Source organism: Lepisma saccharinum, chromosome 22 (assembly GCF_977018435.1).
Source record: "Lepisma saccharinum chromosome 22, izLepSacc3.1, whole genome shotgun sequence".
In the NCBI taxonomy this organism is placed as follows: Eukaryota; Metazoa; Arthropoda; class Insecta; order Zygentoma; family Lepismatidae; genus Lepisma; species Lepisma saccharinum.
In genome coordinates, this window is record NC_139250.1 from 17607620 (window position 1) to 17632740 (window position 25121).

At 39.6% G+C, this 25121-nt stretch overlaps 1 protein-coding gene across 1 annotated transcript in view; it reads right to left on the bottom strand.

Moving 5' to 3' along the window:
* Positions 1 to 25121, bottom strand: part of LOC146005024 (uncharacterized) — a 142096-nt gene that overhangs the window by 104057 nt on the left and 12918 nt on the right. The window contains exons 7-11 of the mRNA XM_083144158.1: positions 23945 to 24151; positions 20930 to 21000; positions 19959 to 20073; positions 16833 to 17085; positions 15860 to 16035 (exon numbers count right to left, since the gene is read on the bottom strand). Of these exons, the coding sequence (XP_083000284.1) occupies positions 15860 to 16035; positions 16833 to 17085; positions 19959 to 20073; positions 20930 to 21000; positions 23945 to 24151 (822 nt within the window). The remainder of the gene's footprint in view (positions 1 to 15859; positions 16036 to 16832; positions 17086 to 19958; positions 20074 to 20929; positions 21001 to 23944; positions 24152 to 25121) is intronic.

Genomic DNA, 25121 nt, shown 5'->3' on the forward strand with positions numbered 1-25121 from the left:
GCAAAATAATAATTTAAAGGTCATTTGAATGCCTAATGTTGGAATATTCTCAATCTTTGCTATTCTCGTGTCAGTTACAGACATTGAGCGAAGTGCTTTTGCCTCTAAATACGCTCTGGTTCGAGGCTAAGGCAAGTTTCGTTTGTGTGCGGGGTAAGTTCGAGAATTCATGCTATACTAATAAACACTTCAGGAAAATTGAATTTGATTTGCATTATAATATTTTTTCTATGAAAGGGGGAGATCCTGTTACAGTATTCAAACCTAGTTTTAAGATCCTAGACACACTCAACTTTATGTATAACTGGTGTTTATGCGTGTGTAGTCATTCGCAAAATGGATGGAACATGAGCTTTGGGAAGGAGCGAGTTTTTGAACGCACAAGGCAGGAAGTGGCAGTTTTTTAGGGGGAAGCAGGTGGTCGAGCGGTCGGAAAGGAAGGAGCAAGCAGCTGTTTTTTTGGCGGCAGAACGGTTCAAGAAAAGGCTGGGATGGAATGCACTTGGAAGAGTGAGAGTGCATAACTTCTCCATATTAGGACATGTAATGTCAGTGAATGGATTCCGTTGACACTATCTTTGTTGATACTTCGTCGGAGTGTGGGGGTGATGAAAGTTACGCTAGTGAGTAATGACCTTGAACTGACCCTCACTACACGTACGTAAGTACAAAGCTTAATATTACTTGTGCTCTCGAGAGACTTTATGTTCGAATTTTAGTAGTACTACTATGTACGATGTCCGTTCGTAGCTAGCTCAATGCGCGCCGAATTATGTGATTAAAGATTGAGTTCGAATTTCTCATATTAGTGCTAGAAGAAAGTTGACGCAACGCCATGTTGTAAGAATTGACGTTGCACCGATTCTTACATGCTGCGATCACACAACGTGATGTAAAATTTGCGTGATCAAGGAAAAGGTAGCACATGCATCACATATAAAGAATAACGTGTATTAAGTACAGTTTAATAGGAGTCATGTGACAAAGAATTATACCAGTAAAGAGTATTTTTAATCAGTGGCATGCATGCAAGGTAACTGATTTCTTTGTTTCTTTAACCTGGGTCATGCTGATGTATGGAAACGAGTCATTATAATTGTTTCATAAGATATTGCAGTAATGTGAAATTACTATGTGTGGTAGATTGTTTTATGCTGTAAAATCATTCAGTGTGGTGGTTAGATAAGTATATCTAAATATTGAAATTTGATTTCTGGGCCCAATTGGTATGTAAATTAATAGCGTTGAAAGGTTATATCTGAAAGTAAAAAGGGGAGGGAACTTTTTTGCAAAATATTCTTGAATTTGTGATTGTGTTTGCTAATGGCAATGAAGAGTGAATAACAAGACGTAAATTTTCTGCTCATTAATTTTGTGTCAATTTATCATTGAGTTCAGAAGTGAAACGATGAGTCATTTGTGGTACATTTAAATTTTTTGCTTTCGCTTTATCTGAAGAAATTCATATCTCATAAACCACCACAGTATTGCGATTTCGTTTGTTACCTAGATCTCTGGTGTAATTAGTGACATGGTTCACCTGATTTCATATGCAATAATCTGAACTTCCTTTTCAGCAAGGGAAACTCATGTTCGAGTCTGCTGTTCTGGGTTGGGGCATACTGTAAGCTAGCACCCATCCCCCCCCCCCCCCCGGTTGTCAAATATTTGGTCTTCTTTATGTATTCGAATTTCATTTATCAGTAAAGATTAGTTTTTTCCTAGAGCTTGCGAGAATTTAAATTAAATGTTCAGGCAAGGGGTTATCTAAAATTCAATCACAGGGCTGATCATTCTTACTGGCTGGTCAATTGTTTTTTTTTTTTTAGTGTTCGACGTTGATTTTCTTTTTTAACTTGAAGCTTTAATGGTATAAGTTCACAAGAGCAATTGCAATGTTGCGTGACCGTGCATTGCTTGACGGGTGTGTCCAAAGTACAGGGGTTCAAAAATTTTGAGTTAGAGTTTAGGGTTGGGAACATTGTAGAGCGAGTGCATGTGGACATATAGGAACGGGGAAGCCTCATCAGCCTAGTCTCGTCATAACAGGTGGAACTGAGGCCAGCAATTGGTAAGTAGGCCCTGGGCACCAAGGGTTGTTGCGCCATGGGCTATTATTATCAAATGGAATCCCAAAACCTATTGTGTACATGGTTTCTACTTTGCCATTTGTCAATATGAATTGAAGTCAATTAGAAAAGAAGCCACTTGCTCTAGTTTGTAGTGTGAAGTATTTCCACAAGTACCTCATTGGACTTACTTTCACAGCATTTACTGATTTGATGCCATTGTCTCACTTATTGCAGGATAGATTGCTGGCTATTAGTAGAATCAACAGGTGGAAGGTACAATTTGGAAGAATGGTACACTCCTCATTCAACAGCTGCAGCTCAGTCGTTAGTGTGTCTGACTACCATGCGAGGGAACCGGGTTCGATCCCTGGCAAGGGAGAACCGGGATTTTTTCCACCTGTTCAACCTGTTCCAGTGCTGACCCAGCGTCATATAAAGTGGGTACCTGGAGGAAACTCTGGGGGTAAAGGTGGCCAGGGGCATGGTGCTGATCACATCACCTTCACCATCAGCCATGATCAAGAAAGTGTGGGGCCCTAACTCCACACACCCTACATGCCTTCATGGTGTGGTGCAAAGCACAGGGGAGTAATTTACTTTATTTTTACTCCTCATGCAGAACTGACTGATGCATTATCTAGGATTTGCATAGCACATGATCCAGAGTATAACAATCACGATGATTATGTATGTCAGCTGATGGTAGAACCGATTCTTCTTAAATGTACACAAATACTAGGTACAACTCCTTTATACATATTATGGTAAATGCTATATTTTATATATTATTTTAACTGTACCCAACGGTTCTCATCAAATGATTAAATCAGGATTATCACAGGCTGTAAGTAAGTTTTTCAACACATTACTTATAAGATAACAAATAAACTATTGCCAAAACTGATTTGTAAGCTTATAAACCCCTGTCATAGTAGTCTGCTCATGCAGACGGCGATGTCCTGGTCCACTTTGTGACAGCCAGATTCCTGCAGAATGCATTTTGTTTTTCTCCTCTTGACATGTGGCAGGAGATTGGGACAAGGTAATAATAAGGTTCGTGCCATCAAGCACACCATTGGTGCAAGGCTTTGCTCATACAGGCCCTCCCATCAAGAAGAGGTAGTTTTAACTCTACTTTGCATTTGGGCACAGCTGTGTCTCTCATTCTCATGTGCTTCAATGGCTGTACCATCTGCAGTGTCATGTATGTAACACTGTTTGAAGTGTTTGGCACATCGTTATTGAATATATCTATTTAAATAACCTCAGGCTAACATTTCATCTTCCCGACTTCTCGTCATCCAAGTTGGGACACACAGGCATTACGCACATAGGATGCAAAGGAGGCCCTTCCACCCAAAATTTTCAGGTTACTAAATTTAAAAATAAAGGATACTTTTCTTTACCTCCTGGAACCTGAGTAGCAAAGTATTGAAGAGTATGTCTTATGAGTGTGCAAATGTAAGATATTTAGCAAAATAGTTCTGGACTTTTTACAGGATGGAAAACTTATCGATCCTGGCTCCCAGAGACCCAAGTTTGATTCTGCTCCTGAAAGTTAAGTCGCAAGTCTGATTCTGCCTCCAAAAGTTAAGTCCCAAGTTTGATTCCACCCCTGAAAGTAAAGTCCCAACTTGATTCCGCCAACGAAAGTTAAGTTCCAAGTTTGATTCTGCCCCCAAAAGTTAAGTTCCAAGTTTGATTCTGCCCCCGAAAGTTAAGTCCCAAGTTTTCTTCTGCCCCCAAAAGTTATGTCTCAAGTTTGATTCTGCCTCCAAAAGTTAAGTCCCAAGTTTGATTCTGCTATAACCAACCAAAGGTTGGGTATACATCCCCAATACATACAGGCAGCACTCCACTCCAACCAAAGTACAAGGCCAATTCAATTCAGGTAAAATTAATAGGAATAGACATTCCCAGATATGTTAAGATTAACAGAAATTAGGCCTAATTAGTAAAAGTATGATAAAACATCAAAATATTAAGTAAATAATAAGCCCCAGACCAAAATTCATTGGTTATCAAAAATACATCCCTTTTGTTGATAGGTAGAATTCAGAGAGCACATGTTACTTTTCATGCAAATTTTTTATTAATACAGATATTTCCAGGATAATATTTGTGCAAGCACAAAATAACTTGCTTTCCCTGAAAATAACTCCAAGTAACAATTATATGTGCAAACAAACCACAGAAACATCAAAAAATCGATGTTTTTGGACAAAAGACAATCGGTCTCACAGCACCAGAGCCATCTGGTGAGAGTCAGTGGAACTAGCCCTGACTAGACTGCCATCTATTGGGCTTCTCAAGGTACTTGATGAAGGCAAGTAACCCAAGGTGCTGTGGACCAATCAGATGGCCTCATGGGCGTGGCTACCAGACAATGAGTCTGTGATAGCTTTTAACATGTGAGGAAGCCATCTTGATTTCACTTCTTGCTAACAGTTGGTACAGTTAACATCGCTCCAAGTTTTGGGCCAGAGTAGGCCAGTGGAGAGAGGACAATGGTGTCACCAGTGTGTGAAATATCCAATAAGGGCTTGGGAATAGTCCTGTAGTGTATAATATGAACGAATTACAGCACTGGAAGTGTCTTAAAGTGCATGGAACCTATATCCATGAAAATTCTGAAATTCTCAAAAGCACATGGTGAGGACAATGAGCCTCCAGGAAGCCATGATGCTTTGTATCCAAAGACATCCATAATTAATTGGCACATCCTTTGTGATATAGCTCCCTGAAACCGTTCATTTGCAAGACAATACCCATATGTCTTAAGATACCGCTATATTTTTCGTGTAAATTCTCAGAAAATCTCCCCATTTATAGTTGGAGTGACATGTGCAACAAGGCCCAGGTGTGGTAAGGTGAATGCAGAATATGTAAGTACAGTGTTTTTATTACCCATTTTGTTGGTTCCAATTGTAAAAACAATCTTATAAGTTTGTGCAGTGCTTGTGTATAGTTAAAATGTATTAGTACCCCGAATATTAAATGTGTCTTTCCAACATCTTGATTTATCAATTCATATTTGGGCGGGTAAGTCCGGGAAGCGTACCACTCGCTCCGGAATAACTAGGCTGAAAGTCCCTATGATACACCAGCAATCATTCCTCGGAATGGATGCTGGTCTACTGGGGACATCCTCCATGTTAATGGTCACTGGAGGACAGCGTAGAGCTGCATGGGGATGGGTGCGTCCAGGTTGCACAGCAGAGTAGTTTCATAGGTTCAATCAAGCCCAAAGTGGGTGAGTAGGTTAGGTTAACCTATCCTATTGTTCGGCAACGTAACCTGGAGGCACGTATCCCTGGACCAGCCGCGTAGACAAAGCCATTCAACTCCCGAATCCATCGTCTGTCTTTATGTCTTTGTCTTTTGTCTCTTGCGCGGATCGCAAGATTATGAGACTCAGTACCGGCACTCCCCAAATATGAATACCAGATCAAGGTCGTTGGAACGACCAGCAGGTCGTGGGTTCCCACCCAACGGTAGTGCAAGTACCAGTAGTAACCCCCAACTTGACCTCATTGTGGCAATGCTCCAGGAGCAAGCGAAAGTCTCTGAAAATGTTAGTCAGAAACTTGAAGCACAGGGTCAGAAACTTGATGCGCAGGGTCAGAAACTTGATGCGCAGGGTCAGAAACTTGATGCGCAGGGTCAGAAACTTGAGGCACAGGGTCAGAAACTTGAGGCGAAAATTGATGTTCAGGGTAGGGAATTTGCCAAGGCATCGGCTGAAGTAAATAAGAAACTTGAAGCCGTAAGGACGGAATTCCAGGCCAGACTGGACTCCATCCACAATGCCACCACGAAGACCTCAGAATTGTTAACTAAACAAGTAGCGACCAACACCAATAGAATTAACCAAATAGAGATCCAATGTAATGACCTAGAGTTAAGATTAGGTAGGGATTTTACACAAGTGTCAGGCCAAATTTCGGAACTGAGGGAACTCGTTAGCGAAGTGCAAGGCGGTGACAATCAGACCACCACAGCTCAGATTCTAGGGAGGTTAGATGCCCTAGAAAACATATGCAGAGAGCTCACTTGCAGTGACCACATGGTCACGATCGAGAACAGGGTTCTCGAGCAAGTGAGGAAGGAAATGCCGAACTGTCAGGCGGAAGGCCGCAGCTCGCATGTATGCATTTCCGAGGGCCAAGTCACTGAGCAGCGCACCTCCTCACAACAAAGGGTTGGTGAGGAGCAGCTGCCAGCAGAACAAAGGTCTGACGATGCAAGCCTGATGAGGATTCTTGCTTGCCTGGAAGGGATGGAGAGACGAATAACTCAGTCCGCCCTTCCACTTACGTCAGCCACCATGCCCGTCTCACCTGCACGGAATGTGTCTGTTTACCATGCCTTGCACAAAACCAAACGAAGACCTAAGGGTTACGAAAGCTCTGACCAGAGCAGTGGCTATGTGTCTCCCCCTAACAAGTACCACCCACTTGGTAACTCCCCGGAATCCAATTCCGAAAGCTCGGATGCCGAAGTCCGCAGCCAAAGGAAGAGGAAGAATCGGAGGAGGAACAAGAGCAAACCTAGGGTTAGGTTTGCTGATCTCAAACAGCTCCCAACCTTTAACGGGCAGGGGAACAGGCTGGCCTCAGATTTTGTGCAGGAGTTTGAGAGAGATCTCACTCTCCTGGAGGTAGATTTGGCGGATGCCCTCCAAATAATCTCGTTCTGTCTACGGGACGAGGCAGGGCAGTGGTACGAGAGGAACGAACGAAAGTTCAAGTCCTACTCGGATTTCAAAAGGCAGTTCCTCTCATATTTCCAAGGGGATGGGTGGAGAGCTTCTTCCCTTGCGAAGGCTCTCAACGAAAGGTACAACCCATCCCAGCACAGATCAGTGCACAAATATTTCTGGCGACAAGTCAAAATGATTAGGCTTGCGTTGCCAGAAATCGCCGACAACCAGGTTTTCACCCATGTTGTGCAACAGCTGCCGCGCAGCTTGAAGGACCAGTTAATCCTGGCTCCCTTCGTCTCTCTTCAGGAGGTGGCCAACTCCATACTTCGGTATGAGAGTGTGCAAGTGCCACAATATCCTGAGAGGGAAGTTGCAAGGCCAGCACGACCCAATTACGGGAAAACCACGACTCGCATTAACCGAACCTATGTGAGTCGTGGTCAGGGTGAAGCGAGCGGTTCATCCAAAAAGGAGGACGCTCACATGTGCAAATCTGCGAGGGGCTCCCGGCCTAAGGAGTACCCAAACAGAAAGGTAGACCGGAGAAAGGGTGGAACGTCCCAGCGTAAGAGTTCCGCCAGCTCACACGGGTCTTCCGAGCATCTCGCTGAGGTGCATCCAAATGTGCACAACCAGGGAAACTAGGTAGGCAACGTCCTGACGTGGGGAAGGGCGATGCCAAACCTAAACCTGTCCCACAATGTTCAGATTCATGCAAGCACACTCCACTGATAAATCAATATCAGGCAGTGGGTGATTCAATGTTGTCACGTCTTGCGCAAAGAAAATTCGGGTATCCTGTCCAAAGAGACAGTGATGGTAATTACCACATCGGACTTTGCATATCTGGACAATCCTCAGCGCAGTTGCTCAGTGCTTTGAGAAGGGAAAAGTGTGTTCATAAAAATGTGTTATTAATGATATCCACAAATGATATGCTCCGAGGGAAGGACACCAACCAGGTGTTCCGGAACCTCCAGGATATCATTTACACCCTAAAGAGGAAAGGTGCTCAGAAGGTCATTGTTCTGACTCCTCCACCAGTTCCCAGGTTAGCCAATGAGAACCGACACAGGTTCTGGGCCATGTATGACTCGCTAATTGCAAAAATATTATCCCTTGATGATAATAGCAATGTAAGGGTTCTGGATTCCTCATCGAAATTTGTGCACAAGGGCCAAGAAATGAACATGTCGCTGTTCGAAGAAACCATGGGTTACGGTCAAAACATGAGACCCGACCTGGTTCACTTCAGCCCACGAGGTATGGTTGCCATACTCAATGCACTCGATGAGGTAAAATGGTTCACCAAACCAGGTCACACACCCAAGGGTAAACAAATGGAATCTCAACAGAGTGAGATGAATGCCATTCTGCCCTATGAGCAACCCTCGGGAAACTAGCCTGTGCTATTCTCGCTGGGGGTGATGGTGGCCAGGGTGTAACAATTCCTACTCGGTTAGTAAGCATGGAATTTAATAGTGAGGAAACTCATTGATATATGTTTTGTACATTTTTCACTTCCCCAAAGAATCATAGTAGACAATGGTCCCCAGTTAGGGCCAAACAATTCACTCAGGAACTCCGTTATGGAACACTTCCATATTCCTACAGGTGAACAAACCGAATGGGATCAGCAATTGTTCATGGCTGTATCCCGGACGGCCGAAAGGCGAAACAAAGCCAACAATAAGGTAAATGAGTCACAGCAAAACAGAACTGTGATCAAAGTGTACGACTTAGTTTTTCTTAAATCCCATCTCCAAAGCAAAGCTCTAGAGGGACAGACCCACAAATTGTTCCACACCCTCTTCGGTCCATTAGTTTGTAGTGATCAGGTGACGGATAACATATTTAATCTTGTTCATTGTGTTAGCGGTAAGAGCCTACCCAACCAACATGTCAATAACATGAAGTTGTGGAGGTGTAGCTATAAGGTGTATAGTCATTACATTGAGAAGCTCAGACTACTACATCCGGTGTTAGCATCGAGAGTACCTCAAAGAAGTTAATTCAAGCCAAGGGGCCTCTGAATTCAACGAGGACTCAACCTCAATCCCGACGGGGTGCAGCCGTTTCCCTACGACTTGCTTTGTCTGTTGGTAAGACGAGTAACTGCGCACAAATGGCTCCACCCTCGTACCCTTGTGATACTTCCCCATGGAAACTGTAGATGTCTGCTCGTCAGCTCTACGTTTCTTCCTAAACCCGATATCAGTAGGACCTAGGAGAGAAGTACGCGACGGTACGGCTCCTGCGCTATAGTATTAGTCGCATAAGAGGTATTGGTATCCCTCTAGCGCATCCAGGGTAAGACGCACGGATAGGAGTGTACAACAGGTACAAGATGAGGAGAAAAAGCTACACATTTTTCGAACACTAGTATTAATATATGTTAAAGGTCAGAGGTTTTGTGGATGAGGTTCTGTCTGGTCTGTGACATTCACCCATTTGTACATAGGGTAGAAATTTTTTTGTCAAGATCATGTGAGGGATTATTTTATCATTGTATGCAAAAGTCAATTTCAGTGTTGTATACCAGAGTATTTCATTGTTGCATACAAAAGCCTATTTCATTGTTGAGTGTAAGAGTCAATTTCATTGTTGTATACAAAAGTATTATTTCATTGTTGTATACAAAAGTATTACTTCAGTATTATATGCCAAGGCAATTTCATTGTGGTATAAAGGGTAATTTCATTGTTGTCTACCCAGACCATTTCTTTGTTGGACACAAAAGTGAGTCCAACCATCATATAGAGGTTTATTTCCCTATGAGTACAAATCTATGCTAGATCACTCACTACCAATCAAGCAAAATATTGCTTAGCAATCATTGGGTATTTGCACTACCGATGGGTTGGGTTCGACCAAACCAGGGTTAGCAGTAATGGAAATATGCGAGCACCCCCAAACATATAGGGTTGTTTATAAGGAACAACCCAAAAACCAACAAGGGTAAGGTCAAAGCCTGCGTGTGAAGTGGGGCCAGTGAGTACATCACTCCAACTCCCCCTCAGTGTCACCACAAAACCCCGGAGCAAACATACAAAAGTGCATGGTGTCATAGGCAGCAGCAGACCCCCAAGCATATTATACCAGGAACTAGAGACAATCTTTTCAGCGTTCCAACAATATGGGGAAGCAGGGAGTGTGTCAGGGGTTCGTAATCGAACAATGACATCCAGAAACGAACCACCATGACAATCCTACAGACTTCACAAAATGAGTGCATTCCACAGATTGTACACAATCCCAATGGACAGCCAGGTCGAAGCATTGTTCCGCTAAGCGAGCAACAAAAACATTTGATGGCAACGCAAAGTGCACAAAGCCAGGCGACAGCTATCTCCACCTAAGGAGATATTGAAGAACAATTGTGAGGTGATCAAATGTGGACAACAGACCAAGGCGTATGGTGAACATTTTTTGAAGGTACTGCACCCTCAAGTGAATGAGGGGCAGAGACATTAGATACGTACCTAAAAACTACTAAGCAGTTCGAATACAAAAACTGTATTCAGTGCGGCAATAAGCAGATATAACATGAATGACTAAAATCATTTATTGAAAACTTTTAAGTGTGTTATATTAACCATGTATATACCGTCTAGGAAATCGTTCGATATATCGGACAGAACAATATCTCAAACATAGATCCGAGTGACGGGCAAGAATAATTGCAAATTTATTTTCTTTCATGTATATGTTCTTTTCGGACCAGCATGGTCTTAACAATTCAGTGTGTATATAAATATTTTGTGTATGTATTTGGGTATAGTGTAGTAAAGGGTAAAGAAAAATGATCCGCTTCACGTATCCTTTTTCTTTTCCCGAGGGCCCGGGATATGTATAACCAACCAAAGGTTGGGTATACATCCCCAATACATACAGGCAGCACTCCACTCCAACCAAAGTACAAGGCCAATTCAATTCAGGTAAAATTAATAGGAATAGACATTCCCAGATATGTTAAGATTAACAGAAATTAGGCCTAATTAGTAAAAGTATGATAAAACATCAAAATATTAAGTAAATAATAAGCCCCAGACCAAAATTCATTGGTTATCAAAAATACATCCCTTTTGTTGATAGGTAGAATTCAGAGAGCACATGTTACTTTTCATGCAAATTTTTTATTAATACAGATATTTCCAGGATAATATTTGTGCAAGCACAAAATAACTTGCTTTCCCTGAAAATAACTCCAAGTAACAATTATATGTGCAAACAAACCACAGAAACATCAAAAAATCGATGTTTTTGGACAAAAGACAATCGGTCTCACAGCACCAGAGCCATCTGGTGAGAGTCAGTGGAACTAGCCCTGACTAGACTGCCATCTATTGGGCTTCTCAAGGTACTTGATGAAGGCAAGTAACCCAAGGTGCTGTGGACCAATCAGATGGCCTCATGGGCGTGGCTACCAGACAATGAGTCTGTGATAGCTTTTAACATGTGAGGAAGCCATCTTGATTTCACTTCTTGCTAACAGTTGGTACAGTTAACATCGCTCCAAGTTTTGGGCCAGAGTAGGCCAGTGGAGAGAGGACAATGGTGTCACCAGTGTGTGAAATATCCAATAAGGGCTTGGGAATAGTCCTGTAGTGTATAATATGAACGAATTACAGCACTGGAAGTGTCTTAAAGTGCATGGAACCTATATCCATGAAAATTCTGAAATTCTCAAAAGCACATGGTGAGGACAATGAGCCTCCAGGAAGCCATGATGCTTTGTATCCAAAGACATCCATAATTAATCGGCACATCCTTTGTGATATAGCTCCCTGAAACCGTTCATTTGCAAGACAATACCCATATGTCTTAAGATACCGCTATATTTTTCGTGTAAATTCTCAGAAAATCTCCCCATTTATAGTTGGAGTGACATGTGCAACAAGGCCCAGGTGTGGTAAGGTGAATGCAGAATATGTAAGTACAGTGTTTTTATTACCCATTTTGTTGGTTCCAATTGTAAAAACAATCTTATAAGTTTGTGCAGTGCTTGTGTATAGTTAAAATGTATTAGTACCCCGAATATTAAATGTGTCTTTCCAACATCTTGATTTATCAATTCATATTTGGGCGGGTAAGTCCGGGAAGCGTACCACTCGCTCCGGAATAACTAGGCTGAAAGTCCCTATGATACACCAGCAATCATTCCTCGGAATGGATGCTGGTCTACTGGGGACATCCTCCATGTTAATGGTCACTGGAGGACAGCGTAGAGCTGCATGGGGATGGGTGCGTCCAGGTTGCACAGCAGAGTAGTTTCATAGGTTCAATCAAGCCCAAAGTGGGTGAGTAGGTTAGGTTAACCTATCCTATTGTTCGGCAACGTAACCTGGAGGCACGTATCCCTGGACCAGCCGCGTAGACAAAGCCATTCAACTCCCGAATCCATCGTCTGTCTTTATGTCTTTGTCTTTTGTCTCTTGCGCGGATCGCACTGCCCCCGAAAGTTAAGTCCCAAGTTTGATTCTGCCCCCGAAAGTTAAGTTCCAAGTTTGATTCTGCCCCTGAAAGTTAAGTCCCAATTTTGATTCTGTCCCCAAACGTTAAGTTCCAAGTTTGATTCTGCCCCCCAAAAGTTAAGTTCCAAGTTTGATTCTGCCTACAAAAGTTAAGTCTCAAGTTTGATTCTGTCTCTGAAAGTCAAGTCCCAAGTTTGATTCTGCCTCCAAAAGTTAAGTCCCAAGTTTGATTACGTCCTTGAAAATCAAGTCCCAAGTTTGATTCTGCCCCTGAAAGTTAAGTCCCAATTTTGATTCTGTCCCCAAAAGTTAAGTTCCAAGTTTGATTCTGCCCCCCGAAAGTTAAGTTCCAAGTTTGATTCTGCCTCCAAAAGTTAAGTCCCAAGTTTGATTTTGTCCCTGAAAGTTAAGTTCCAAGTTTAATTCTGCCCCCAAAAGTCATGTCTCAAGTTTGATTCTGCCTCCAAAAGTTAAGTCCCAAGTTTGAATCCGTCCCTGAAAGTCCAAGTCCCAAGTTTGATTCTGCCCCTGAAAGTTAAGTCCCAATTTTGATTCTGTCCCCAAAAGTTAAGTTCCAAGTTTGATTCTGACCCCCGAAAGTTAAGTTCCAAGTTTGATTCTGCCCCCCGAAAGTTAAGTTCCAAGTTTGATTCTGCCTCCAAAAGTTAAGTCCCAAGTTTGATTTTGTCCCTGAAAGTTAAGTTCCAAGTTTAATTCTGCCCCCCAAAAGTCATGTCTCAAGTTTGATTCTGCCTCCAAAAGTTAAGTCCCAAGTTTGATTCCGTCCCTGAAAGTCAAGTCCCAAGTTTGATTCTGACTTCAAAAGTTAAGTTCCAAGTTTGATTCTGTCCCTGAAAGTCAAGTCCCAAGTTTCATTCTGCCTCCAAAAGTTAAGTCCCAAGTTTGATTACGTCCTTGAAAATCAAGTCCCAAGTTTGATTCTGCCCCTGAAAGTTAAGTCCCAATTTTGATTCTGTCCCCAAAAGTTAAGTTCCAAGTTTGATTCTGCTCCCCAAAAGTTAAGTTCCAAGTTTGATTCTGCTCCCCGAAAGTTAAGTTCCAAGTTTGTTTCTGCCCCCGAAAGTTAAGTCCCAAGTTTGATTCTGTCCCTGAAAGTCAAGTCCCAAGTTTGATTCTGCCACTGAAAGTTAAGTTCCAAGTTTGATTCCCCCCTTGAAAGTTAAGTCCCAAGTTTGATTCTACCCCCAAAAGTTAAGTCCCAAGTTTGCCCCCCCCCACAAAGTTAAGTCCCAAGTTCGATTTTGCCCCTCCAAAGTTATGCCCCAAGTTACGCCCATGTTGAGAGATGTTTTAAAAATATATTTTTTAGCTTTTTGTCTCTGAGGAAGTATTTAGCCTATCCTTGCCTTTTTAATTTTCTGTGCAGGTCCCTTTACAACATTACACTTTAAACCTCCCAAGGAGTATTTCACAACTTATTTAACATATGTATGACCAATCAGCATTGGGCATACATGCCCACACACAAATAACCACAGGCCAACCTAAGTACAAGGGCCATTAGGTTGGCATCAGGGAAAGCTTGTGAGAGCTATTTTTCCAGAGACTTATACCCCCCACCCCGAATTAGAATCATGGGTCATGTTTACCAACCAGTTGTCACTCATGGGAGGGGTAGAAATGCTTTATTTATAAAGAACCAACCATTGTTAGGCTAACAGTAGCCATTTTGGAGAACAAAAACCATGTGCTACAAATCACATTTTTACTAAATCTTTTATTCTTTACTGAAAATCAGAGATAACACTCACCCATAGGTAAAATAATGCCTAATTTATTAAAAGTAAACTCATTTGCAATTATCTGGCATAATTAAGCCAGAAAAGGTGAAAAAACACCTTTGTTTACACTTTTTAAGCAATTGATAACTCTGCCATCTGGTGGGAGAAAGTGGCACTTCTCCTACAGACAAGGAAAGATCTCAAAGGACTCCAGCTGGCCAATGAGAAGCCTTCAAGGCTGTGACGTCACAGAGGAGACTTTCAGATGGCCTATTGTGTTCTGAGCTTGCTATTCAAGTTCACTTGTATTACAGACCCACCTGGGAGCAGGTCACCTGGAAGTTGCTGGTAAAATCCAGTGTGTGAATGGCCACCTGTGCCAGCAACAAAGGATACATAAAGGGAACAGGGATCTAAGGCCCTGTTACAGTAAACACAGGCCTAAGTGTGTGTGTCCAAGTGGGATATTGTGTCCACAACTGCATTTAAGGATCCCAGTGAAAATTCAGCAAAATAGCGAGTTTTGTGTCCCTCATCCCATGTGGAAATCCAGACCACATGGTCGGCAGAACTGACGCCATAGCAGCATCCATAGGATATCAGACAATATCCAAGTTGTTCTTAGCCATCCATCCAAGAAAAGCCAGGAAAACTCATTTATCATTCCCCCAAAGCCTTTGTTATACCAAGGAAGCACATAATATCCAATTTTTAGTGTGGTGTACCCCAAAATTGTCCATGTGTCGGGATGTGGCGATAAAGAGTGAAATAGTGTGTGTACGGCCCCAGGTATGATTGATGTAGTGTGAAAACGGCTGATATGTAAGTACAAAATCTTTTGTATATCTTTTTTGTGTTATGTACAGTGAAGTGCTCATGTTTGGTGGTAGCTATGCCACAAGCGGTGTTCTTTTTATGAATAAATATGTCGTTCAAAGGTGTCTGACCTTCTATCATTTTAGTGAATCATAAGCCTACCAAGTCCTCCCCTAGTTATCGATTATTAAAGTTAGGCTAAAGTTCGTCTGTTGCTTAACAGATATCTCAGGGGATATCTGTTACTATACGGAACACCACACGTGGAATAGGGTCTGCGTGTGGCCGCGTAAAGCGTGGTTCTCTTTTGTTTTTGCTGTTTTTGATATATTATATATTTAAAGTTAACCTTTAAAACCAACTTTAAATCAATACGTAATATAGAAACACCCAAAAACCATCCCCTCTTATATAAGTAGAGATTTTAGACAAGGGGATTTTTTCTGGTATAATTTGAAGGGTGCAAGATGGTCATACATGTTGAAGCACCCCCAAAATTTTAATTAATTCATTCACCGTTGTAGGAAATTGCTGTTTACAAATTAATGAAATGTCAACGTTCAGGACAAACACAACAATCATATTTGTTATTCCCGGCATTTCCAGGTTTTTGAATATATTAAGTAAATTTTCTGTCTTGTTTTGTCATTTCTTCAGTCAAAGGTTAATTCTCCAGATTCTTCCTGGTTTTGCGCACCTGGAAACCACGTTAAAAGAACCACTAATTTCTATTTTAAAATTGAGTATTTGAAACATTAAGACATTTAAATGTCCAAAAATAAAAATAATTGATGAAAAACAATACACTGGTGCAATAATGAACATTACTTTCACAACGTTAACTATCATATTTTCTATTGTTAAAAATATTGGAAATGAAAAATTTACATGTTTTGAGATGAGTATATAAAGGGCTAAAATGACATCCTGAGAAAACAACAGTTCTTAATATTTTCAAGTCATGAATTCAAAGTTCTTTTTCAAGAACAAGAACAGTAGGCACTAATTTTAGTATTAAACAAAGAAATTGTAAATAAAAACTGTTCCTACCTTCCATACTTTGAAGAGTCTGTTTAATTTTAGTAATGGCGTCATTCGTTCCTTCTGAAAAGGATCCTTGTATGATGGTGTAACAATCTCTAACGGAAATATAGCAAAAATGTCCAAATAAAATCCAAAATTGTTTTTCTGTATAAGAAGTATCTCTTTTACATTTGATGCAAGTTCTGGAAAGAAGCGAAGAAAAAACTATAAAAAATATATATATATATTTATTATATATATTAGGGATGGGCCGATATGAAATTTTGGCCGATACCGATAAAGTACCGATAATGATAACCGATATTCTACTGATCCAATATAAAATTAGAAATGGTCCTTGAAGACCCTGAAATGTTCATTGATCTTAATAAATGTGTGTTTCGAGGTGACTGCAGTGCAAAAGAAGTTGAATATTTAGACAATTACCTTTTTAAAAAGTAGGGCATCGAGATTATCCATAAAAATTACAACAAAATGGCAGAATTTTGCACTAAATTATAAGATATTTATCGATATATCGGATCGGTAAAATAATCGTTAATTTTACCGATACACCGATATGCCTATATCGGCCGATTAATCGGTTCCATCCCACTCACTCACTCACACACACACTCTCACTCTCTCTCTCTTTTTTGGACAAAATAAACCGGACACCCTAATATTTGACATCTAAATTGCAATTACTTATTATTTTTTTCTAATTTAACTTATTAACAATTCTGCTATTCTGCTTCGAAGGCTTACTAAATGTTGCAGAAATTATTTGAAATAAGAAAACCTGAATATATTCAACAGAGAACAAATTATATAAATTACGCAGCACTACTAAATTTATGTGTTATCACAAAAAATGCAAATGTCCGGTTTATTTTGTCCAGCAGTGTAATTTTCAGAAAGTTTGATATGAAGCAAAGTTAACAAGTAACATCTCGTATGTCATGTCCACAATAAATTAGATAAAATTATCACCACTCACTGTCTTGTTGCCACACTGCCGTTGTCAGTTGTACATATATATCCAATAGGAATAAAGCATCGAACAGGAATCCCAGATTCAGTAACCATGCAGGAAATCTTCGCTCGAAAGTTGCATAATATGGGTACAGAATACAGATAATCAGGACCACCAGTCCTATTAAGAAATCCCAGAAATGAACCAATGATGTGTCTGGTTGAAGAATCCATGGAAATGAATGCATACACACAACACCCTCAGTGTGTGTAACTCTCTGTGGGGTAAAAAAAAAAAAAATGAGTATCTCAGATTAAAAAATGATAGGCTTGCAAAATTATTTCCCATGGTTCCCCCCACACATTTTTCCAAATTAAATTGCAGATACTTTCATGGAACTTTCCAGGCCAGTCTATAATACTGTAATGTAGTAAAAAATAAGTGTTAAGTCTTCAAAGTTGAATACACAGGGGGAAAAAATCAAGAGGGAGTTTTGTCAGGGCCATAATTTTCAAGAATGATATATATAGTGGAATCCTGATGCTACGTTACCAGAATTACATTTTTCCAGCTTGGTTTCCTGAAAAACGTAAAATCGAGGTTCTGCTGTATGTGGGTGTCCAAAACCTAATATATGTACATTGATTTAACAAATAGACAGACATCGAACACACCTGGTACTGGCCCTCTTATACCCACGACAATTAATACACATCGAAAATTATTGCAAGCAACTCCATATCAAGTTTTTCTTCACTCATACAAAAACTTTTTTACAACTTACTAACTTTTCTCCCATACTGAACATTAACGTTAATGTTTAAAAGATAGCCCCATAGTCAAAGTTCACACACAATGCAAGGTCCATGTTTCTATTGCATTTTGTACAAAAGTTACATACTTTCAAAGTCAGGTTGCATGACTTTTTAGATACCCTGTACAAGAAGTGGACCAAGAAATTAATTTTATATGATTTATTTTTAGTACTACTATTTCACATGGTCTTTGGGGGACTTGAACCCCAACTCCCCACCTTCTCTCAGCATGTCCTTGACTCACCTCCTTAATTAATCTATATAAACAAGCTTTGATTTTAAAAATAAACTGTGTATTTAAACATTTCTTAAAAAAAGCAACAAACACAAGTATATGAAGCATACCTTTCGCATTCATAAAAATGATAACAAAGTAGCACAATTTTGCACTAATTTATGAACTAGTACAGAAATATCAGATCGGTAACGTTATCAGTAGGGCTTGGAAGTTGAGGAAAAATCCTTTTTTTTTTTTCTTAGTGTCCAAAGACGAGGCCCAACATAATATATGTTCATTTTGGGTCATTGTAGGCCAGAAAAAGGTGGGTTTTATTTGTCGTTTTTTGCCTTTTTCGGCGTTTTTCGGCTTATTGGTTCTTTTTTAGCCTATTTTTAGGTCTTAACGGCTTTTTTTTTCAAATTTGCCTTCTTTCGACTAGTTTTTTACTGACCATTCTCAATTCGAATCATCATCAGTTCATCACCACCTTTTAAACATCCTTTCTTAAAGAAATAAAAACAAAAATAAATAAATAAATATATTTGAACCATCCCTGAAACGAGAGAAAAACATTTTTGGACGACTGAAGCAGGTACTAACTCTTTTAACCATAACTTGTCTGGAAGGTGTAAGTGACAACTTTATCTTGTTTTGAAGATTTCAGCATGGTGTATACGACCAGACAGCACGCGCCTGAAAAGATCTCAAGTCAGATAAGGAGGTGCCGTGCATAGATTCATTAAATATGTAATTAGAACTGAAGTTATTAATTAATTTGGATCACATTTATACGTCATTTTTTCAGTTTTTAGGTCTTTTTTTGTTGGCAATTTATAGGTCTTCAACTTCCAAGCTCTAGTTATCAACAACTGAGACTATTAGGATAAATATTAAAGTGAAGAATTAGACACAAAATAAACACAATTAAAATACCAGCTGGCCAGAATTAAAGTTGCCCTATTCAGAGCCCTCTGGAGTCCATTTGAAGCATCGGATTGTGGTGAAACTTGGTAAAGAGGTTATGGAGACCCTGAGGAAATGCTGACAAAAAAAAGTTCAAATATTCACCACCAGGTTGAGGTAATCGGTAGATGCTTATTTCGTTTTTGACGAAAACATGAAATGCGAAATAACACATCATAATTTTCATTCTTTATGTTTGTGAAAGGTGTGAGGTTCATTTTGCTACCATGTTTTGTCGTGAAATAATGTGAAATGAACTGCAAAATGCGAACTATAGAAATTTAGAGTTTATTTACTGACACAACACATTCTGAAGTTTGAATTATCCTCAGAGTTAAGCGATTCACGGAAAACTGATTAATTCTGCTAAATATTTGAGAAGCCAAAGTAGACATCTTTAAACAGGAATAAACTTAACACTCTGCTACCAACATAAATGTGCTATTAGAACGGATATGTTTATTTTGTGTAATAAGTGCAGTTTTAAAATCAAATTTAGGATTTTGTTCACAATGTTAAAACCAAAATATCACTTGATATAAGCTACCGCTTTTAATCCGATTTTTCACTGCTATTAACACCCGAAATAGACAGTTTTTGTATGAAAATTTTGCTTCTTTATTTACCAAAAATATGTGCCTTTAGTAATTGGCCACCAGAATGCCCTCAAAATCCCACAAGACACTGGTGAGACCTATTCAGTGGACCATTGTACTCTGGCCTTCTTTCAGCATGGAGAACCACTGTTGTGCCATTCTACTGACTGTTGTTTTATCATGGGTTCGTAGCAATACAACCATGTTTCATCCACCGACCACCGTTACGTCATTGCGCAAAACTACATTAATCACACAGAGGCTTAGTTTGCAGAGCAACTTTCAGACTTCTATTTGCAAGGTCTGAAAGCACTGAAACAGCAACATGAAACGTGCATTGTGTTAGAATGAGAATACGTTGAATAAAACCACCAAGCACTGTTTGGCATATCCATGTCTTATAGAGGAGGACGTGAATTTATCATCTTACAATCCTATATCTTTTTCCATTAGAACTGTTGACACCTGTCTTCAGTCATTATATCAACTCAAAAAATGGGAAGTTAAAATACATTTTCACAAACATAGAAAATATTAATTGAAATGATAAAAGTACCTTTGCTATGTTATAAATATCTGTGATATCTAACAAGACACTGTTTGATGATTTCGTTTGTTCAAGAGGATCATCGTACTCAGGACTCTGTGGTAATTTACGCTGCAATTTTGACCTGGAAAAAATAAATAATAATATAAGACTTTTATTAGTTGAATTGGATGAATAAAGCATATTTACATAAAATTTAATTCCCTATGAATTTCATATAAATTCAGAAAACTGAAAAAATATCTGTTGATCCAAGTTTTGATCCCAGTGGAAGGTCCAAAATTTCAGTGTTGGTCCAGCATCATGGGGTCAACATCATTGTGGATAGAGTTTGAAGTGGTCAGGGAAAAAAATGCAGCTTGTCATGTCTCTTCAGTTAGAGACACATATCACTTGTCACCTGTCATGTAATAGTAAACTTCTGCGTATGTGTTTACTTAAATTGTCCTCAAACATCGAATATTTTAACGTAACCATTTGTTTCCTATTTCATGACACGACATTTCAGACACAAACACGTAACCATTACATGGTCAGATATGCTCATCACGACTGAACGTACAATTTTAGAATTGAATTTGAACCACTATGCTACAAGTCTCCACTGGGATCGAACCTGCTACCCCTTGATTGAAAGACAACAGCATTACCACTATGCCATTGGGTACACATGTACATGTAAGGCAAAAACAAATTAGTAACAAGAAGCAATGGCCAAAAAAGCCAAAATTTTCGTTTTTTCTCCAAAAGAGCAGACTTTTTTTCAACTAATTGTGGAGGTACATGAAAGCAATAATAATGGACTCTGGTCTAAAAAGCCGGAAAACAGCAGTGATAAGACATGATGTGCTGACGAAGAATAAGCCTTGCCCTAAAAAAACTACTGTCGCACCAGGTAGGTCCATTTTGGAAGTTGTGAAAAATTTTCTTCCGAGACTTGTGACTAGTTAAATGTGACTTCAAGTACTGAAAACACTTACACAAATCTAGAAAAACGATCTTCACATTTCCTGCGAGTCCTCTTATCATCTTCTGCAGCTTTAATTCTTCCCTGTAAAAAGAAAAACCAATTACAGTGTGGAGTATTAACATCATAGACTGGTAGATGAAATATTCCCTTTTAAGGTGAAGTGTGCATTTATTTCAATATCCACTGTACAAGAGAGAGTATGAATATCTCCCGTTTCAAGTTGCTGTGTGGTTTTGACACACACAGCTGGATGATGGAAAATATATATGTAAAAGTTGGGATATTTGTACATATCCTGGCCTAGGTTGCTTTTTGCCTGTTAGCCGGGAAAGCCAACGGTTGTTTTCCCCCAACGGCTTTCCTGTTTGAAAGGTGACAATAGGGCCTTGCTCTGGTAGTTGGGGGCGGGCTGTTTGATGGAGCTATAAATACCAGGTTCCGACTTGTTACGGTCTCTCTCTCACCGCTCTCACTCTATCAGATGCTCAGATACTCATCCAGTTGCCAACTCTCAGATACTCCGATACAAGGGCCAATGGATTGAGGCAGTTTTTTACTGAGCCAGATGGATGCATAGAGAGTGAGTGTCGTATGTATAGGGACCTCTGCTGCGAGAGCGGGTTAGCACTATGCTAAATAGTGCACTCGCACAGTGAAGGCCTGGAGGTCCTGTTAAGTGCATTTCTCTGTTTCGGGGCGAAAGCCAACGGGGAGCAGTTGTTAATGGATTGTAACGGAAAGATGTATATACAAAGAAGGGCAGCAGTATAAATAAATCTGTACATAAAGAGAAAACTGCACGAGATGTTATTATTTTACCAACAACGTAGAAACAATTTTTTAAGTTGATAATTAAAGAATTTATAGAACCCCATGTATTCCTTATAGAGTAACAACTTCAAGTTACAGCTAATTAAATGCAAGTTTCGACTTTTTCCACCGCCAACAAGATCTTCAACTTGTCCTCTTTTTGGTCATGTGTTTTTCTACACCATCGAAAGTTTGATATTCTCAAGAGAACAAGTAAAATAATACTCCCATAAGTAATCTTAAGTTTCTCCCCCTTCTACAACCATCCAGCACACAAACTTCTTCAGCTTGCCACGGCGAAAGGTCAGTGGGAGAGGGGCAGTCTTTCAGAACCTCGTGTCTGACTGGGCACTGAAACTGTTCCTCGTGGCCTTAAATGAGAGTCCTCATGGACGGCTTGACAGCATTACCGTCTACTTGATTCAAACTGTAACAGTACAATATACTCTTCCTTAATTCTTATGAAGGTATTGTAATTGATGAAAATGTTCATTACCCTACAATAGTCCTCCCCGTGGTTGTGTCATTGCCTTGTAATCAAGGGGTCCTGGGTTCGATACCCAGTGGAGGCACATGGTGGTTCGGATTCCACTTTGAACTGTAGGTCCAGTCCCGATTAGACTTTCTGTACACAAAGTGGACTTTAAAACACCAATTCAATCAATTACCCTACAATAAAAATTGGAATAAGTGCCTCTTGGCTTGCCTGACCTAATATTTAGTTTTTCTTTCATCAGAAATCACAGAATTCACTTAAAATGACATATTGCTTTGTGCTGTACTGGCCTGGAATTTTTATCCTTACAGCCATGGTGAAATTAATGCAGGAAGATGGTAAAATAGCAGCACCACATTTTCATCAAAGCTAGGCAGAGTCCTTGGGGACCACAGTAACTTGTTTACTAAAATATTATAAATGGCATTTTTTGAAGGCCCAACTTATTCTCAACAGCCAGGCTTGGGCTAGAGCTGTGATCGATATGTTTGGATACGTTTTGCAGGAATGACAGGAAGACACACTTCTCAAATTTCTGAGACTTCTACTCCTCGTACTCGAAGTGGGGTGGGGGACACTGAGAGTGCTACCCCAATCAGTTAATAAAATTGTATCCTGTTTTATCACGAAATGAACTGCAAATTCATAAATAAATTCTCAAACATGAAATTTAGAGTTTATTTGCCAATGCAACACTTTCTGAAGTTTGACTTATCCCGTGAGTTATGCAATTCACGGAAAATTGATTAATTGTGCTGTAAATATTTGAGAAGCAAAAATGGACCCCTTTATACAAGAATAAACTTAATACATAAATGTGCTATTGGAAGGGATATGTTTATTTTGTGTAATATGTGTAATTTTTAAATCAAATTTAGGAGTATATTCACAATTTTAAAACCAAAATGTCATTTTACACACGGCTTTTGATACAATTTTTCACCACTATAACATCAAAATTTTATTTTATTTATAGCTTTCGAACCTGAAATTGACTGTTCTTGTACAAAAATTTTGTATTTTTATTTATCAAAAAATATGTGTCTCCACTCACTACTCTGTAACGTGCAAAGTTTCCGCACGTTCATGACTTTCTGTAAACTTGGATTTGGGTGTGGTTTTCAACAGGAAGCACTCAAGGTGCTGTGGATCGATCTTATCTTGCCTGCCTTCAGTCCACATGCACGTGCTACCCTTTGGTGAAGTAAGGTCAGCAACAACAGGAAAGCTTCAGGCACTTAGAAGAGGGACAAGGAACTTCGCTTCAAAACTGCTACCCCTCTAGTCTTCTGACTAGAGCTTATATACTTCGGGTGTGGCCGAAACAACCTTACGCAGGGTTATTTCTGTTGCCTCGTGTCGTTGTCAGGAAGTGTAGAAGGTCAGGGAGGCATGGGCAGAGGTCTGACTGTCATTGCATCACGTCATCGGTTGTTCGCATGTGGTGTCCTCACATATGGGGCTCTCCGCACGTGGAGTAACTGATCATATCTGTTTCCTAGACTCCTTTTCAGTAACCACAGCTTTCCTGTTGTTGCTGACCTTACTTCACCAAAGGGTAGCACGTGCATGTGGACTGAAGACAGGCAAGCACCAAATCCAAGTTTACAGAAAGTCATGAACATGCGGAAACTTTGCACGTTACAACTCCACCCACTGACTGAATATGATTCTTCTCTTGTTTTTCTTAGGGGGAAAAAACACCATTTAACAAGTTACCTGAATCTTTTCAAACATCATCTGAGAAGTTTCTGAGTAACATATAAGCGTCCTAAAGAAGTCAGTTTTATTGAGCACTTGCAGCTCGCAATATGTCGCTGCTCGGATAGTGGACTTCGATGGTAAGTATAACCATAGGTAACCTTCTCCGAGGCAAGTTCCAGTTGTAAAGGATATAATTGGGCTTTGGCAATCTTCCGAAAGCACCTGGCCAATGAAAGAATAAGAAATGCTTAGAATTAAAACACACCTTCTGCAATTCTTTCTTACATATAGTTATACTTTGCTTTGATATATGTATAGAACTAGCATTACTTACATTTTCATAGCATTAAAAAATTTGGTTGAACAAGCAGTAATATTTCTTTTTGTCCTGGTTTTTGTGGTGGCGGACATTCCTCCTCCACCATACTTTTTTGGATCCTGTTCCAACATAATGATTTGGCACTACTTTCCGTAAAGAAACACACACATATAACATACAAATTTAATACTTGGTGAACTGTCCTGAAAATACAGTACTGTGTTTTTCCACGAGACTGGGGTTTTTAGCTATTTTTCAGAAAATCATAGAAAATGTGTTGCTAAGTTTCTTATTATTTTCAATTTTTTTTTTTAAATCTACAGGACATTCTCCTTTCACAGTATATAATATGTTACTTTTATGTACATTTTCCCACATTTATGAATATTCAGCAATTTTTTGAAAGAAAAAAAATCAACATTATAGTAAAAGTTAGTGAAAACATATTTTCAATATCTAATGTAGAAAAATAACTAATGAAAAATATCCTAAAAACTTACTCTTCAGGTTCTAAATCATCACTAACTGGAAAATCCTCGTAAATAATTTCCACAATATGCAATATGAAATAAATTATTCAAAGCTATTCTCAAGAGTACAGACAAAAATGCAACGTCATTCAATACGAGCAAATGTACAAATCAGCAAGGAATTATTTTCCTGTAGTTTACGGTTATTACAAGCATAAGAAAACAGTTTTTCTTTGTGACGTTTCAGGAGAACACACGCTCCTTTCATCAGACATTTATTTTCATAAAATATTATATAAAAAAAAGTCAAAATAGAAATAAATGTCTGATGAAAGGAGTGTGTGTTCTCCCGAAACGTCACAAAGAAAAACTGTTTTCTTATGCTTGTAATAACCGTAAACTA